Genomic DNA, 16,402 nt, shown 5'->3' with positions numbered 1-16,402 from the left:
GGATAGATGCTAATGTTGTTACTGTCCTGGAACAGATTGACTCAGGACTTAGCAAGCTCTGAGCACGAGGCTTCAGTACTATTGCTGGAATATTGACAGGGCCTATAGCCTTTGCAATATCCAGCATCTTCAGCCGTTTCTTGATATCATGTTGAGTGAATTGAATTGGCTGAAGATTGACATCTGTGCCATTTAGCCATTATGTGTGAACAGTCTGATCTTGCAGGGTGTGGGGGCGGCGGGGGGTCGGGGGGGGGGGGTGGGGGGGTTGCGGGGTGTGGTTGGAGAGGAGGAGGAGGTGAAATGGTTTGTTTCTACCGCCGCTTGACATAACATTGTTCAGATTTATGTAGATTTCCTGGGTCAGAATGTGCCATTGGTCATTACCTGCATGAGCCATGCAGCATTCCTTATTGATATAATTGAAGAATGATGTGTAAATCATGTAGGCCTCTGGGTATTGTGCAGTCCCGCTATGTCGCCTCTGGCAACTACTGCTTCCACCTTTGTAACTTATCGCTGGCATCCACCCTGGTAACATAACACATGATCTGTGTGAATGGCTTTGTATAAGTGCAGCTGTGAAATATCAATGAATTCTGCCTTGACAGACAAGTGAAAAGTCTTTAATTCCTCAGTTATTTAAGCAGATTGTTATTTACAAGCACTAACCTGCTTTCTTTTGTGTGACATTTGATCCCGCATTTGGAAGTAGGTAGAAGAGAGAAAGCCAAATATGAAGCAAGGCAACAAATAATTTCCTCTGAATAGGAACATGAGTTATCCTATTACGACAGCACCATTTATGGCAATGAATTCAATATATGTATTTCAAATTCATTTCAAATGTATGACTTTCAAATTTATACTTACTGTTTCTCTGCCACCTTTCCCACATTTTCCATTTCCTAATGATCAGCCCTACCTCCCATTCCTGGCCAGGCTAAACCAAGTCATTTGTCATATTTGACCCTCAGCTAAGCTTCCAATTCTAAGTGCTCTCTAATACCAAGTCTACATATTTCATCTCCGTAGCATTGCCCGGCTCCACCCCGGCACAATTCTTCTGATGCTGAAGGTTATTTGCCTTTAAAATTAATTATTTCGATGATTTCCTGGCCAGTTTCTCACCTTGGACCCTTTATAAATATTTAGCTCATCCGAAACATTATTGCGTACATTCTAACTTGCATCAAGTCTTGTTTATCTATTATTTAAAATTGTCATATGTGTTTTTGAATACCTCCAAGGGCTTCCTCTCCCTACCTCTGAAATCTCCTCCTGTCCTACAAGCCTCTGAAATTGCTGCATTCTTCTAATCCACCCTTTTGTGTATTCCCACTTTTTTTTTGCACCACTATTTGCATGGTTCCCACGCTTCTTATTATCTGGACTTGAGCTCTGAAATTCCCTCCTTAAACCTTTCCAGTTCTCTCTCTTCCTTCAAGATTCTTTAAAACATTACCTCTTTGACCAAACTTTTGGTCATCTGTCCTAATATCATCTTATGAGGCTTGAAGTTAAATTGTGTTTTAAACGGTATGTTTTATAATGCTTCTGTGAAATACCTTGGAACATTATACTTTACGGTGCTATATAAATCCAGGGCATTTGACAAACACCATCAGAAGAGATCATTCAAAGTTCTCAGAAAAATGACTGTTTGGTAACAATTAGTTTGATGTCCTTTGAATTAGAAATACTGCATATTTTAAAGAAATATGTACAAAAGATTAGCATAATTCTTAGATTTTAGATTTTTAAAATTATTTTGCCTACCCAAACAGTTAGGTGGAATGTGAAAACCAATATTATGTGACTTAGGTACTTGCTCATTGTTTAAATCAATTTTTTTTGATATTTCTTTGAAAGATCTCTTTCTTAAAAATTCATTCCTGAGATGTGAACATCATCAGCAATGCCAGCATTTGTTGCCCATTCCTAGTTGCTCTTGAGATGGTGGTGATGAACTGCCTTCTTCAACCATTACAGAGCACCTTGTGTAACACACACACACACACACACACACAGCATGTTGTTTGAGATTTCCAGGATTTCAAAAATGAATGGTCGGTGGTTAGGGTGGTGTGTAATTTGGAGGGGAACTTAGCATCTGTTGCTCTTGTCTTTCTTCGTTGTACGTGTATGTGATGATGTCACTGCACAATTGGGTCTTCAAACTCATACTGTCAAAGAGAGAGCATAATTAGCTGTTTGTTTCCTGGGTGCATTAACAAAAATATCTAGATCTCAAAACAGATAGACATTTGCTGAAGATTTGGGAAGCTGGGAGATTCACCCTTAAGTTACAATGACTTTAAGGTGTTGTTAAAGATTTATTTTATTATTTATCTTGGCATTAACAGGATCAACTAGGTAAATTAATATTACTGATTTTGTAATGAGAAAGTTTCTTGAACACCATTTTTATTCTTGTGAAAATGAAATGTGCCAGTACTGTGGAATGGAATACGGCTTTTGCCAATTACAATCTTAAAATTTCCCAACTAAGATATAATGCCCATCAAAGACAGTAAGAAGTCTCACAACACCAGGTTAAAGTCCAACAAGTTTATTTGTAGTAAACACCACTAGCTTTCAGAACGTTGTCCCTTCGTCAGGTGAGTGGAGCATTCTGATCACAAACAGGGCATATAAAGGCACACATAGTTTACAGAATACTGATTAGAATGCGAGTCATTGCAGCTAATCTGCTATTCAAATCTTAAAGGCGCAGACAATGTGAGTGGAGATTGCATTAAGCATAGGTTAAAGAGATGTGTATTGTCTCCACACAGGACAGTAAGTGAGATGTTGCAAGTTCAGGCAAGTCATGGGGGTTACAAATAGTGTGACATGAACCCACGATCCTGGTTGAGGCAGTCCTCACGTGTGCAGAACTTGGCTATCAATTTCTGCTCAGCGACTCTGCGCTGTCTTATGTTGTGAAGGCCGCCTTGGAGAATGTTTAACCGAACATGAGAGGCCGAATGCCCGTGACCACCGAAGTGTTCGCCAACAGGAAGGGAACAGCCTTGCCTGGTAATTGTTGAGCGGTGTTCATTCACCTGTTGTCATAGTGTCTGTATGGTCTCCCCAATGTACCATGCCTCGGGATATCTTCAGGACATCAGAACTCTCCACTCACCTGACAAAGGAACAGCATTCCGAAAGCTAGTGGCATTTACTACCAAATAAACCTGTTGGACTTTAATCTGGTGTTGTGAAACTTTTTAGTGTGTTTACCCCAGTCCAACGTCAGCATCTCCACATCATAACTACCGAAGACAGACCACAGCACCCAATACCACCTAGCAATGCGTCTGCACTTTGAAGCCACCATTGTGATTTTTAGAGTTTCTCCATCCTTGCGACCTATGGGAAAATTGGGACCCTTTAAAAAAAGTTTCATTTATCCATCTGCATTGGATTCAACCCTGCATTGTGGGAAAAATAAATAATTTACCTCATTGAATCATTCCATTTTTTATCATTCTTTGTAAAACAAATTAATTTAATTCCACGAGAAATGCAAGAGAAAGCAATGCATTTTCCATTTCATCAATTCATGTGTGATTTTATGTTATCAAGTCAGGCATAGAAAGCCACCCAAAAGCTCTAATCCATTACTAAATGTGGATTCTCATTTGATCAGTCCACTAGTGATCTTGCTAGCAAAATTCTGTTCTTCACCACCTCAGTGTGCGACCTCCTTTGCCTTGGAAATCTCTAAAGCCTTTCTCCCTTGCAGTCCTGAACAAGCTGCCCTCCAACTCAGGAGCTTGGTTTCCTCTTGCAAACATTTCACTTCTCCACGATTAACTCTATGCAAAGCCTGGATTGAACATCTTTTTGTGGAATTTCTCCACACGTAAAGGGTGGCACAGAGGTTAGCACTGCTGTATCAGTGTCAAGGACTTGGGTTCAATTCTGGCCTTGGGTGACTGTGGAGTTTGCACGTTCTCCCTGTGTCTGCGTTGGCTTCTTCAAACTGCTCCGGTTTCCTCCCATAGTGCAAAAATGTGCGTGTTAGGTTGATTGGGCATGCAAAAACTCCCCCTAATATCTGAGGTACTAGCAGGATAAATATGTGGGGTTACAGATATTGGGTCTGGATGGGATTGTTGTCAGTGTAGGCTTGATAGGGTGAATGGCCGCCTGCACAGTAGGGATTCTATTAATATGTTTTGGAGGAAAGAAAACATTAGGTGGTTTCTTGTTGCATCCCGCACATGCATTGCCCTCTCACAGCGTAACGGACATGGGTTCAATTTTGATCTTGTATGACTGCCTGTGTGGGGTTTGCACATTCTCCCCACATCTGCGTGAGCCTCCTCTCACACTCCAAAGATATGCAGTTTAGGTTGATTAGTTATGGTAAATTGCCCTTAGTGTCCAAAGATGTAAATACATGGGTTACAAAGATAGGACCTTGATGGGCTGAATGACCTCCTTTGAAATGTATATCTATTGTGCCCATGTGATGTGACATCAGAGAGAGGCTACAATCCTCTATCTTTCTCCCATTATATGTTGGTTCAATAAAACATCTTTTAACTGCATACTATCTTTCGCAAGTCTTTGTTTGCTGTGTTCAGCCGAATACAAACTCCCTGAGAAATTCCTGTTGTATATACTAAACACTAACTTCCTGATTTTTTTTCCCTTTTACTCTTTTCAACCTTGTTAGTGCCCTGTTTTAGCTTTTCATTGTATAAAGAAAAAGAATCCTTAGCCCCTGGATTCCAAAGTAGCTGCAATTACAGCACTGTACCAAATAAGAGTGGGTAAGGGCACTTAATGTGTATTCTTAAAATCCCGTGTTTTAGTGGTACATTTAACATTGAATGATGGGGGGTCATTTACAGCTTGGAATTCCCAGTGGCTCCAGCAAGAGCGCAAAGGGCAACGTGTAAAGTGACACTCCTGCCATATTTCCCTTTGCTTGCAGAGAAAATGACCTTTTGTAAGAACAAATAATGCTCTTGGGTCATCAAAGGATCCTCTGAGCTTCCCCCAATAAACTTACCCCAATTTCAATTTTTACATACCACATATTGTACTTTTTGTTTATCTGAATCATCTCAATTAAGTTAAATACAGAATAAGTAAACAGCAACACTTACTCATTATTTGCTTCATTTAATTCTGGCATAAAATCAAATACTCTTCCAAAAGTTGAAAATTATTTGCTTTATTCCAAGAACTCTGCAACTGAAAGGAGCTGTTTATTTTACTGAGCTATCTCAATTTTATCAAGTAAGAAATCTGCACCACTTACTGGTAGACATATCCCTAGTGAAACGTTTTGAAAATTGCTCGTTGAAAATAATCTGGGAGTGGTTAGTTTGTAAATAACTACCTACATAAGAACATAAGAAAAAGGAGCAAGAGTAGGTCATTCAGCACATTTGATACGACGCGAGACTGTAAAGTTCTGCTGTCTATGATGTAACTGGATTTTAAGAAGCTCTCCATACAAAATGGGCACTAGCGGACTGTTGCTAACCATAAAGTCTAAACAATGACACAGTGTAATACGGGCTAACCTATTGCCCCAAAAGTCTTTTTTTAATATAACTTTTAGGAAATGTTCCAGTTCACTAGAATACATTAGTTGATCCCCTGCGGTGTACAGACCAAACAGAATTTTGTCTTCTTTGATGTGATTATCGCTGTTTCTCTAATTCACTGTCTCCCTTTGTTTGTTTGCCACTTTCTTTGTACTGTTTTCGCTTTGCTATTCACAGACACTGTAAGGTTAATTTTGGTGTCCATTATTTCTGGAAATACATTTCAAAGATCCACTGGTTGCATTCTGTCTGAGTATTTTTCACTGTAGAGCAGGTGGTAGAGACAACTTTCTGAAGGTGCAAGAGCTTCATTATTCCTTCATTCAAAGGGGAATTTCACAATAACTTCATTGCACAGTTAATGTAAGCCTTACTTGTGACTAATAAATTAACTTTATTTTACTTTTTTATAAACAGGATATTGATAGCTAGCCTGCCCACACCCAGCCCCATCAGCTTGCTGTAAAACCATTCCAAAAGACCAAACATCTATTATAAACATTTTAAAAACTGAGACAGAAATTGGGATCTGAACAATTGGGCAAAGGGCAAGAATCAACCAATGCTTGCCCTCCTAACTACCTTTGAGTCACCATTATGGACAACACCAATTTATAGTTACATAGTGCCTTTAACATAATGAAACAGCTGAAGAAGCTTTATAAAACAAAGTATAACAATGAACCACATAATGCGGCATTAGGTCAGATGACCAAGTATTTGGTCAAAGATGTAGGTTTTAAGAAATGCTTTAAAGAAGGAACACAAGATAGAGAGGTCATAAAGTATTCCAGAGCTTAGAATGGAAGCAACTGGAGGCACAATGACCAATAGTGGAGCAATTAAAACTGGGCATGCTCAAGATGCCAGAATTAGAGGAACATAGATATTTTGGAGGGTGGTGAGGTGGAAAAGATTACAGAAATAGGGTGTGGTGAGGAGGTGTGGTGAAAACAAAGATGAAAATTTAAAATCATGGCACAGCTCAAATGGAAGCTAAGGTAGGTCAACAAGCACATGGGTAAAATAGATGTCCCCTTCAATGGGGGCAACACACTGTTGGATGCACAGTCTTTTGAAGTGAATCATCATACCCCATCTGCCTGACATGGCAAAAGTTCCTGCAGCATTATTCAAAATATTCTCCTGACGTCCTGCCTAAAATTTCTTTCTCAAATAACATAAAAAGGATGTGATTTGTCATTCATTCTGATATTTTGCTCTGTGCAAAGTGGCTGCTGTGTTTGCTTCTCCAGTAGTAACTGTCCTTTAAAAGTAATCTGATTTGCTTTGAAGCACTTGCAGATGTGAAAAGGCAGTTTTAATTTCTTTGATAGAGTAACAATCTAAAAACAAAGTCAGCTTCTTTGGCCACTGAGAAAAAATACAGGAATGTGTTCAAGCAGTGAAAAAAAGAAATTCAAACCAAAGCAAGTAAAGCACATTTTATGTGTAATCAGGAAAGACATCGCCAGTGACTTTGCATTGATACAGTGGGAACAAGTTTTTTTTTGCCCTTTTAAAGGGCTTTCCCAATTTTATTCCACATAAAAAAATGTATTCCTAGAATTGCAGCAGTTTTATAAAGTGCACAGAATCATTGTGTTTTGACAGCAGCTTCCTCTCTGTAAAAGTTTCCAAAACATCGTAATTCCATTTCCTTTAAAAAGAAACAGTCTTAAAAGTGCAGTGATCTCCCAGACACTGCTAATAGATTACCAGGGGTGGGTGTCAACACAAGGTTGCTCAAGCCTTTCATGCCCTTTATATTTTGTGTTTGTTTTTGATATCATCAACGGTGAAACAAGTGACATCTTCAGCACAGCAGCTTTATCCCAGTACCTTCATCCCAGCATCGTCTGCACGGTGACACAGTGACGAGCACTGCTGTCTCACTCTGCCAGGGACCCGGATTCAATTTCCCTCTTGGGTCACTGCGGAATTTGTACATTCTCCCCATGTCTGCATGGGTTTCCTCCTGGGTGCTTCAGTTTCCTCCCACAGCCTGAAGGACGTGCTAATTAAGAGGCACTGACCATGCTAAATTCTCCCCCAGTGCACCTGAACAGGCACCAGAGCGACTAGGGGATTTTCACTGTAACTTCATTGCAGTATTAATGTAAGCGTACTTGTGATACTAATAAATAAACTTCATTGAACTTCATCCCAGCACCTTGGGCTCTTGCTGCGGGCTCCTGTACACTTTCCAGGTGTGGTCGCCAGCGTCCAGCACGATCAGGCTGCCGTCCCCGGTGCAGGCCAGGGCCACAGGGCGGACAAGGCCGCTCTCAATGATGGTCCGGCGGTCAGGCTTGTCCACGGTGCCCACACACAGCACAGCGCCTCGGTCCCCGTCGGCCACCAGGACGTTACCCTGACTGTCCACGGCGATGGCGGAGAGGCCCGCGGGAAGGGTGGGGCCGACGCCCAGGCCCAGGCCCAGGCTGTCCATGCGTCGCAGCAGCTGGCCCCGGCTGTCGAAGGTGCTGAGCCGCCGCCCGGGGCCCGGCGTCAGATGCTCCACCACGTGGACGGAGCCGTGCATCGGGCAGACGGCCACCTCCCGCGGGCGGCACAGCCCCTCGGCCAGGCTCTCCCGCTGCAGCAAGGCCCCGCCGCCGGGCAGCCGCAGGGTGAGCCTGAGCAGCGAGCCCCGGGCCCAGTCGGTCAGCAGCAGCACCGCGCCGTCCGCCGAGGCGCTGGCCAGGCCCCAGGGCAGGCCGAAGCCGCCGTGGCTGAGCTGCAGCTCGGGCCGCCCGCCCGCCGCCGCCGCCGCCGCCGCCGCCCGCCAGCCGAACACCTTGAGCGAGGAGTCGCCGGCGTCCGTCACCAGCATCAGCTGCCCGCCGACCGCCAGCGCCACGTCCAGCGGGTAGCGGAGCGGGGGCAGCTCCCGGCCTGGGCCTGGCAGCGGGCGGCCTCCCCGCTCGAAGAGGCCCAGCGGCTGCTCGCCGTCCTGAACCACAGCCACGGCCCCGGAGTGGCCGCACACGGCCAGCCCCCGCGGGTTCTGCAGCCGGCCCCAGCCCCCGAAGATGGCGCTCAGCTCCGGCCTGCGGTCCCCGCCGCCGCCTCCTCCTCCTCCCGCCGGCGGCGGCGCTGCCGCGCTGGGCCCGCCGCCCGCTCCGGACAGCAGCTCAGCCAGTTGCAGCAGCGGCAGGCAGTCCGCGGCCTGCGAGAGGGGCCCGCTCCACCGGCAGAAAGGACACTCGAGTTGCCCGGCCGCCGCGTCCTGGGCCTGCTGTCCCCGGAAGCGGCGGCACAAGGCCGAGGCGCAGTGCCGGCACACGGCGTGGCCGCAGGGCAGAGCGCAGGGGCGGCGGGCCGGGCTGCTGCCGAAGCGCTCGAAGCAGACTTTACACTCGAGCACATTGAGCTCGATGTCCCGGAGCAGGCTGAGGGGCTGCCGCTCAGCCTCAGCGCTGCACATGGCCCTCACTCACCCAGCTGCCCGTCACTGGATTCCCCCACAGCAGCTTCAGTCTCTCCCTCTGTCCCCACCTCATTCCCCACAGCCTCCACTGGGCGAGGAACATCCCACAAAGGAGAATACCCCTCAGCCAGCAGACCACCCTGTTCACCCCCTCTGTCAATCACTCTTACTTGACATGTCATGACACCATTTAGGGCAGAGAAGAAGGCCCTTTAGCCCATCAAGTCAGTGCTGGCTTTGAAGCTATGAAGAAGTGGGTGGTGTAGTGGTTAGTGCTGTTGCCTCACAGCGCCAGGGACCTGGGTTCAATTCTGGGCTTGGGTTGTGGTCTGCATGTTCTCCTTGTGTCTGCATGGGTTTCCTCCAGGTGTTCTGGTTTCCTCCCACAGCCCAAGGAGATGCAGTTTAGGTGGATTGGCAATACTAAATTGTCTCTTAGTGTCAGAGAGATTAGCAAGGTAAATACATGGGATTAGGGCCTGGGTGGGATTGTGGTCAGTGCAGATTCCTTCTGTACTTTAGGGATTCTTTGTTCTCTTTGATCTCTGATATGACTCATGAGTTGGCCTTGATAGATTGGGGAAAGTTACTTAAAAGGGATGACAGTGGATAGGCAAAGGCAAACATTCAAGGAATGCACAGCGGGGGGGAACTGCAGCAACTGTTTGTTCCTGTCTGGCACGAAAAGCAAAATGGGTTAGAGGGCCAATCCATGGTTTACAGAAGAAATTAGAGGTAGTATCTGATCCAAGGAAGAAACATACAAATTGGTCAAGAAAAAAATAGGTCTGAGGATTGAGAGCCATTTAGAATTCAATAAAGAGATTGATTAAGAAGGGGAAAATACAGTACAAAAGTAAGGTTTCATAGATTCCTTACCATGCAGAAGGAGGCTATTCGGTCCATCAAGTCTGCACCAACTTTTACTCAGGTTTACCCTGGAACTCCACACATTTATGCTACTAATTCCCCTATCTTAGGTTTCTAAGGGGCAATTAAGAATGGCCAATCAACCTTTGGACTATGGGAGGAAACTGGAGCCGCCAGAGGAAACTCACACAAAGGGGGAACATGCAAACTCTGCACAGACAGTGACTCAAACTGGGAATCAAACCCAGATCCCTGGCTATGAAGCAGCAGTGCTACCACTGTGCCGCCCATTGGCTTCCCATGGAGCAATCCAGTGAATCCTATTAAGTTTAAAGTTTAGTTATTAGTGTCACAAGTAGGCTTACATTAACACTTCAATGAAGCTACTGTGAAAATCCCCTAGTTGCCACACTAAGGGAGAATTTAGGATGGCAATGCACCTTATCAGTCTGTCTTTTGGATTGTGGGAGGAAATAGGAGCACCTGCAAGAAAGCCACACAGCAAGGGGAGAACGTGCAGACTACCAAACCAGGAACTGAACTCAGGAACCTGGCGCTGTAAGGCCACAGTGCTAACCACTGTGCTGCCCCATCCCCTACTCTATCCCAATAGTCAATCCTGCCTTCTCCCATAATTCTGCACAAATAACAATTAAGTCTGCTTTGAATACCTTGATTGAATTTGTTGCAGACACAATTAAAATATATTTCCTTGAAAGGAAAGGATCCAAACCTCTCTGAATGACAAAAGAGATATAAATTAAGATAAAGAGAAACAATGCTCTCTAGTTTGTACAGGTCTCACCAGTCCCCAAACCAGTCCCAATGCATCAGAAATCTGATGCCCTCCCTCCTTAGACCAATTCTCCAGCTACATGTTTAATCGCTCAGCCCTCCTATTCCTCTGCTCACTAGCGCAGAGCACTGGGAGTAATCCTGAAATCACAACTCTTGAGGTCCTGCTTTTTAATTTCATTCCTAAAATCTACTTTAGGACCTCATCCCTCTTCCTACCCTATGTCACTGGTACTAATTTGGATATGATCTCTGGTTGTTCATGCTGCCATGATGTGGAGATGCTGGCGTTGGACTGAGGTAAAAGAGAAAGAAATCCCACAACACCAGCTTAAAGTCCAAACAGGTTTATTTGTAGCTGGGAACTCCCGGCCATCTGACAAAGAGACAGCCTGTCCTGAAAGCTAGTGGCTTTTGCTACAGATAAACCTGTTTGAACTTTAAGTTGGTGTTGTGGGATTTCTTTCTGTTCATACTGCCCCAGAAGGATGTCCACCTTTTCTGTGACATCCTTGACCCTAGTGCCAAGTTGGCAACATACCATTCTGGAGTCACTTTTACTGCTGTAGAAATGCCTATCAGATTCCCTGACTGTGGAATCCCTATCACTATTGAGCTCACACTTTTCTTTCTCCCATCCAGCTGAACCAGCCATGGTCTCACAGACTTGGCTCTGTTTGCTCTTCACTGATGAACAATTGCCCTGACCAGTATCCAAAATAGAGAACTGATTAGCTGGCAAGATAGACTCAGGGAACTCCTGCACTACCTGCCTTTGGATCTCAGACTGCCTGGTATTCACCCATTCTCTCTCTACCTGCTTGCTCTTAACCTGCGGTGTGACCAGCTCCCTAAATGTTCCATCTATGTAGTTCTCTGCCGCACAGCAGTGACTCCAACCATTACACACATTCTGAATCCTGTGACATTTCCTGAAAATGTGTTTATTTAGGACACATGCTGGGCTAATGATGTCCTACATAATATGAGATGTGCAATCCTCTTGGCTGAGCTGAACTGCTATACCACAACTTTAAAAACTCTTTATTACAATTAAGTAGAATAACTTACCAGTTACTCACCAAGCAGCTTCTTCCCTGATAGCAAAGTAAGAGCCAGCTGAGGCTGATGAAAGATAGAAAAAGAATCACCTCCGTCCCATTTCATTAAATTCCAATTTCAGCACTCTAATGCAGCCCAAAACAGCACTCCTGTGTGGACAATAGCTGCACTGAAGATGGCCTGCTTTTTTATGTTCCCTGATTCAAGATTCTGAAAACCAGTTTTCAGTCAATTATGTAATTAAATAGTTGCTCATTTAAAGCTGGAATAAAATTTAACTTCTCCCAAAACAAAGAACAACTTTTAGTTAACTGCGAGATAGAAATTGACTTAAATTAATCTTTACAACTCCCTCAATCACTAAACTTCCACTTAAGCACTCTAATACAGCCCAAAGCAGCACTCCAACATAGACTATGAAACTGACCGAGTGACAGAAAACATAGAGTAGTATTTAACAGATATTTTTCAAACTAGGCAAGTTTATAGTGGAGATGCTGAGGGATCAGTGATAGAACCCTTGCTCTTCTTTATATATATGTTAATGGTCGAGAACTTGGTGTCCTGGTATATGATCACAAAATGTTGGTATGCAGGTAGAGCATATGATTAGGAAGGTAAATGAAATGTTGGCATTTATTGCCAGGTGAATGTAATATAAAAATGGGGAAGTTTTACTGCAGCCATAGAGGAGCTTGGTGAGACCACACCTGAAATTTTTGGGCTCCTTATTTGAAAAAGATATAAATGCTTTAGGTGCAGTATGGAGATGGTAAACTCAACTAATTCCTGGGATTAGCTTATTTTGTGAAGAACGGTTGGGCCTATGCCCATTGTAATTTAGAAGACTGAGAGGTGATCTTATTGAAACGTATACTGAGGGGATTTGATTGGATAGACACCGAGAGGATGTTCCAACTTGTGGGAGAGACTAGAACTCGGGGATACAGTTTAAGAATCACCATCTACAACTTAAGTTGGGAGATGAGAATTTTTTCTCCCAAATGATCTTCAGTGTGTGGAATTTACTTCTCCAAAAAGCAGTGAAGGCTGGGTCATTCAACTTATTCAAGACTGAGTTAGATTTTGATATCAAGACAGTCAAGGGTTATGGGGGAGACAGAAGGAAAATGGAATTGAGACCACAACTAGATCAGCTATGATTTTACAGAATGAAGGGGCAGGCTTGAAAGGTTGAATGGCCTACTTCTGGTCTATTTTCCATGGTGTACAATGCATAATTTCAAAATTTGTAGACAAAATAGAGAGGCAATATAAAATAAAGATTGCAGAGGGATCTGGTTGTATATATGCGTAAATCATTGAACAGGGAAGGTTACAAGATTGTCTAATAAAGTATTTGACATCCAGGTCAGAAACTCCATGGTCTTTTACTTTGGTGCGAGTAAACACAAGATGTTTCAATTCAGATATGATTCAAATGATCCACTAGGGAGTTTTTAATCAATGTTTAATTATGGACTCTGGTTGAGGCATTACAATGGATAATGAGTGGCAGGAGGCAGTGGTATAGTGGTATTTTCATTGGCTGAGTAATCTGGAGATCTAGGGTAATGCTCTGGGGACTTGGGTTCGAATTCCACATGGCAGATGTGAAATTTGAATTCAATAAACATCTGGAATTAAAAAATAAAAAATAATCTAATGATGACCATGAAACCATTGTTGATTATCATAAAAACGCATCTGATTCACTAATGTGCTTTAGGGAAGGAAATCTATTGTTCCACCTGGTCTGGCCCACATGTGACCCCCAAATCCACAACAATGTGGTTGACTCTTAATTGCGTTCAGGGATAAGCAGTAAATGGTGGTCCAGCCAGCGATGCCCACATCAATGAAAGAATTAAAAAAGTCAGACCTATTTACATATGTATCACAAGTATAAAAGACACTGCAATGGAAAATGTACCAGTTATTGGTGACTGACATTCAGTTGCCAAGCATTGTTTGAAAATTCAAACCAGGCACTTGATTCTGTCAAGACATTGTCCTGAGGAATGAACCAGTGAATGCCTCTTATCACCTCATTAGGGAAGGACCAACCATTCAGCCACTTGACTGGATGGCAGCAGGCCTTTCTCAGGATCAAGGACCCCGAGGGTGATAGGCCCATCTGCCAAGTACCAGAGGCCAGGAGTTCTATTGAATGGCAGCACTACTGGGAATAGGTGCTGCTGCTGGCTGCTGCCAGCACAACATTTTGTTGCTGGATCCCAGGTCACAAGTGTGATAGTGCGGTTAATAACAAAGATATTGGGGGTGGGTCTCAGAGGGCCACTCAGGCACAAAGTTCCTTTGTTACAAGTGAATCGCACATCCCAGGGTTTGCTTGTCATGATCCCATCATGGCAAGCTTCTGTCCACAGCAGGGTTAATAACTGCAGAGGGATGAGGCCCTTCAGTGGGAATTAATTGGTGGGAGGTGAGCCACCCAGGGCCTTCTTGCCATTGACTTAACTGGAGTGGAGGCAGGGACTAAGACCTCTCCACAAAACTCATCACAAAGGCCGTCATTAAATTTCAGTTGGATATTTAAGTTCACTGAGTTGTGCAAAATAATGACTCTTCTGAAAGGAAGGGATAAAGGAGTTAAAATTTTATGTGACACAATCTGTTTTATATTTTAATTTGGACATTTTACCATTTGAAAACAAGTATTTTTGGAAAAGAAAACTGTATTGGAATATGTTAGATTTCCTGGGAATAAGTTGCTCTATCATTTCATGTGAACCTGACAAGATATTTATATTAATTTTTAAAATTGAGGGATGTGTTAAGGTTTACAAATTCCATTTCAACCACTGAACACAGCCTACTTCAGCACCAGAGATCCAAGCCAAATGGTTGGCACCAAACACAGTTCCTTGCCAAATTTATCAAAGCCAAAAACTTCCCACTGTTAACTCTGCCATGGGAATCGGGAGAGTGTCTGGCTCTGATGAGTCAACATTGGCATGCTATGACGATGTTTTGCATTCAATAGGTAAAGCACGAGAAAACTTCTAACTCCAAGATTAGCATCCGGAAAGTGTTGTCCATATAGAATCCTGCCAAGGAACATGTCTGTGTTGTGCATTCTCTAGAAACTCACACTGTTGTTCTTTGCCATATACCATTGTGAATTTTCATTCTGCTTCTAAAACCCATCTCCCTCTTGTTGATTCAGAGCTCTCACTAGCCTATGACACACATGTCACTCTATCACACTTACTAAAACTAATTTCTGAAAACATAATGAAATCATACACATTTCTTACAGCAGATTTATTGCATATCAAAATTCATAATTGTAAAAGCATGATTAGTTTCTACTTTCAGTTTACAGAGATTTGCACAAGCTAAGTGTAACAGATTTATATCATTTCTGTGTTGCAATTCTATACATTTACAATTTAGATATTAAAAAATGAAAATTTGGACTTGGTGGGTACATATTAAAAGGCTGCCTTTTTGAGGCTGTTACAAATGATGGTCATTAACACACTGAACAGTTAGGTACCCCTGTGCTTTCCTCAACATTTTGCCCACACGCAGTCTGTGTAAGTATAAATTATTGTGACGCTAGGAAATGTAGAGTGATGCACTACTGAATATGGCAGTAGTTATTTCATCACTTCACGATAAGAAATGAAACATTATGACAAGAAACCCAGACATATATGTTATCATCTGACCAGACAGACCGGTCATACAGAAGTCTTTTCTCGTGATGCTAGAAAATGGTCTCAGCCCCATGATATGGAAATTATAGTCAAGTACATTTGCAAGCTTGCCATCATGAACATTGGCTAATTAGAAAAAAGAAATGATTTAATAAAATGAATAGAGTCTGTGTTATATGAATACTCAGGAAGAATCTGATTTCAGTGTAATGAGATGAACTTCCTCGATGAAGGATTCCAGACCCCACGACTCTTGTTTACCACTCAGTTTGTCAGTTGAGTCCACCAACTGAACGTTGCAGGCATGACCTGGAAAAGAGGATACCGGTGTTTGTAAACATTGAAACTGATAGGTGTTCTTAACAGATATTAGCTCTTTACAAAGATTCCCATTGCAACCGTTATGTGAACAAAATTGTAACTGAAGCCACACACTAAATGTTTACAAATGTCATAACAGCTTCCTTTATAAAATTACATTTGAGATATTCTCATATTGTTTTACATTTTCACTTGAGTAGCAGACGGTCAGCAGAAGCGTGACGTGGATTTATCAGGGGAGAAGCAGAAAGGCACGTTGCTTTGCTGGAGGAGGGACTTGGAAATACCTCAGATGGGGGGATTTCACAGCGTCAACTGCATAGCAGGTGTGCAGACAGATGTGGGGGCTGAGATTCCCCTAGTGTCTCTAAGGTAAAATTATAGTGTCTAAGTCACAGAGAACATATCTTTAGGTTTGATTTGCCACCACCTTGCCTCTCACCTCTCTGAAACCCCAGCTGTGTGCTGAGTTAGCTGATCTCAAAGATTGGTCACAGTACCTTTGGATTTGAGAAGAATCGAGTTGGCCATGGTTGCTAGTCCTGATCCTTACAGCTGCTGGGAGCCTGTGCATGTTAGAATAGGTGAGAACAGGATTGGACTTGTCTTCAAATGCTTTCCATTGTTGAATAGTTTGCTGACACTCATTATTGAGTTGATGT

General features: G+C 43.3%; 2 protein-coding genes across 3 annotated transcripts in view; both read right to left on the bottom strand.

Annotated features, from left to right (window-relative positions):
• Positions 1-5,178: 5,178 nt before the first annotated feature.
• LOC145353368 (E3 ubiquitin-protein ligase NHLRC1-like) lies at positions 5,179-9,385 on the bottom strand. Its single transcript, XM_080204061.1, has one exon. The coding sequence runs from the start codon at positions 9,001-9,003 to the stop codon at positions 7,735-7,737; it is 1,269 nt and encodes a 422-aa protein (XP_080060187.1). The 5' UTR covers positions 9,004-9,385; the 3' UTR covers positions 5,179-7,734.
• A 5,630-nt stretch (positions 9,386-15,015) lies between these two features.
• LOC145360489 (putative thiopurine S-methyltransferase) overlaps positions 15,016-16,402 on the bottom strand; it is a 67,448-nt gene continuing 66,061 nt past the window's right edge. For both annotated transcript variants that reach the window (XM_080215734.1, XM_080215742.1), the window contains exon 9: positions 15,016-15,728. In XM_080215734.1, the coding sequence (XP_080071860.1) occupies positions 15,604-15,728 (125 nt within the window). In that variant the 3' untranslated portion in view covers positions 15,016-15,603. The remainder of the gene's footprint in view (positions 15,729-16,402) is intronic.

Source organism: Carcharhinus amblyrhynchos, chromosome 2 (genome assembly GCF_965287045.1).
Source record: "Carcharhinus amblyrhynchos chromosome 2, sCarAmb.v2.hapA, whole genome shotgun sequence".
NCBI classification, from domain to species: Eukaryota; Metazoa; Chordata; class Chondrichthyes; order Carcharhiniformes; family Carcharhinidae; genus Carcharhinus; species Carcharhinus amblyrhynchos.
The sequence above is the reverse complement of the archived record's forward strand: the minus strand, read 5'-3'. Positions and strand labels throughout refer to the sequence as shown.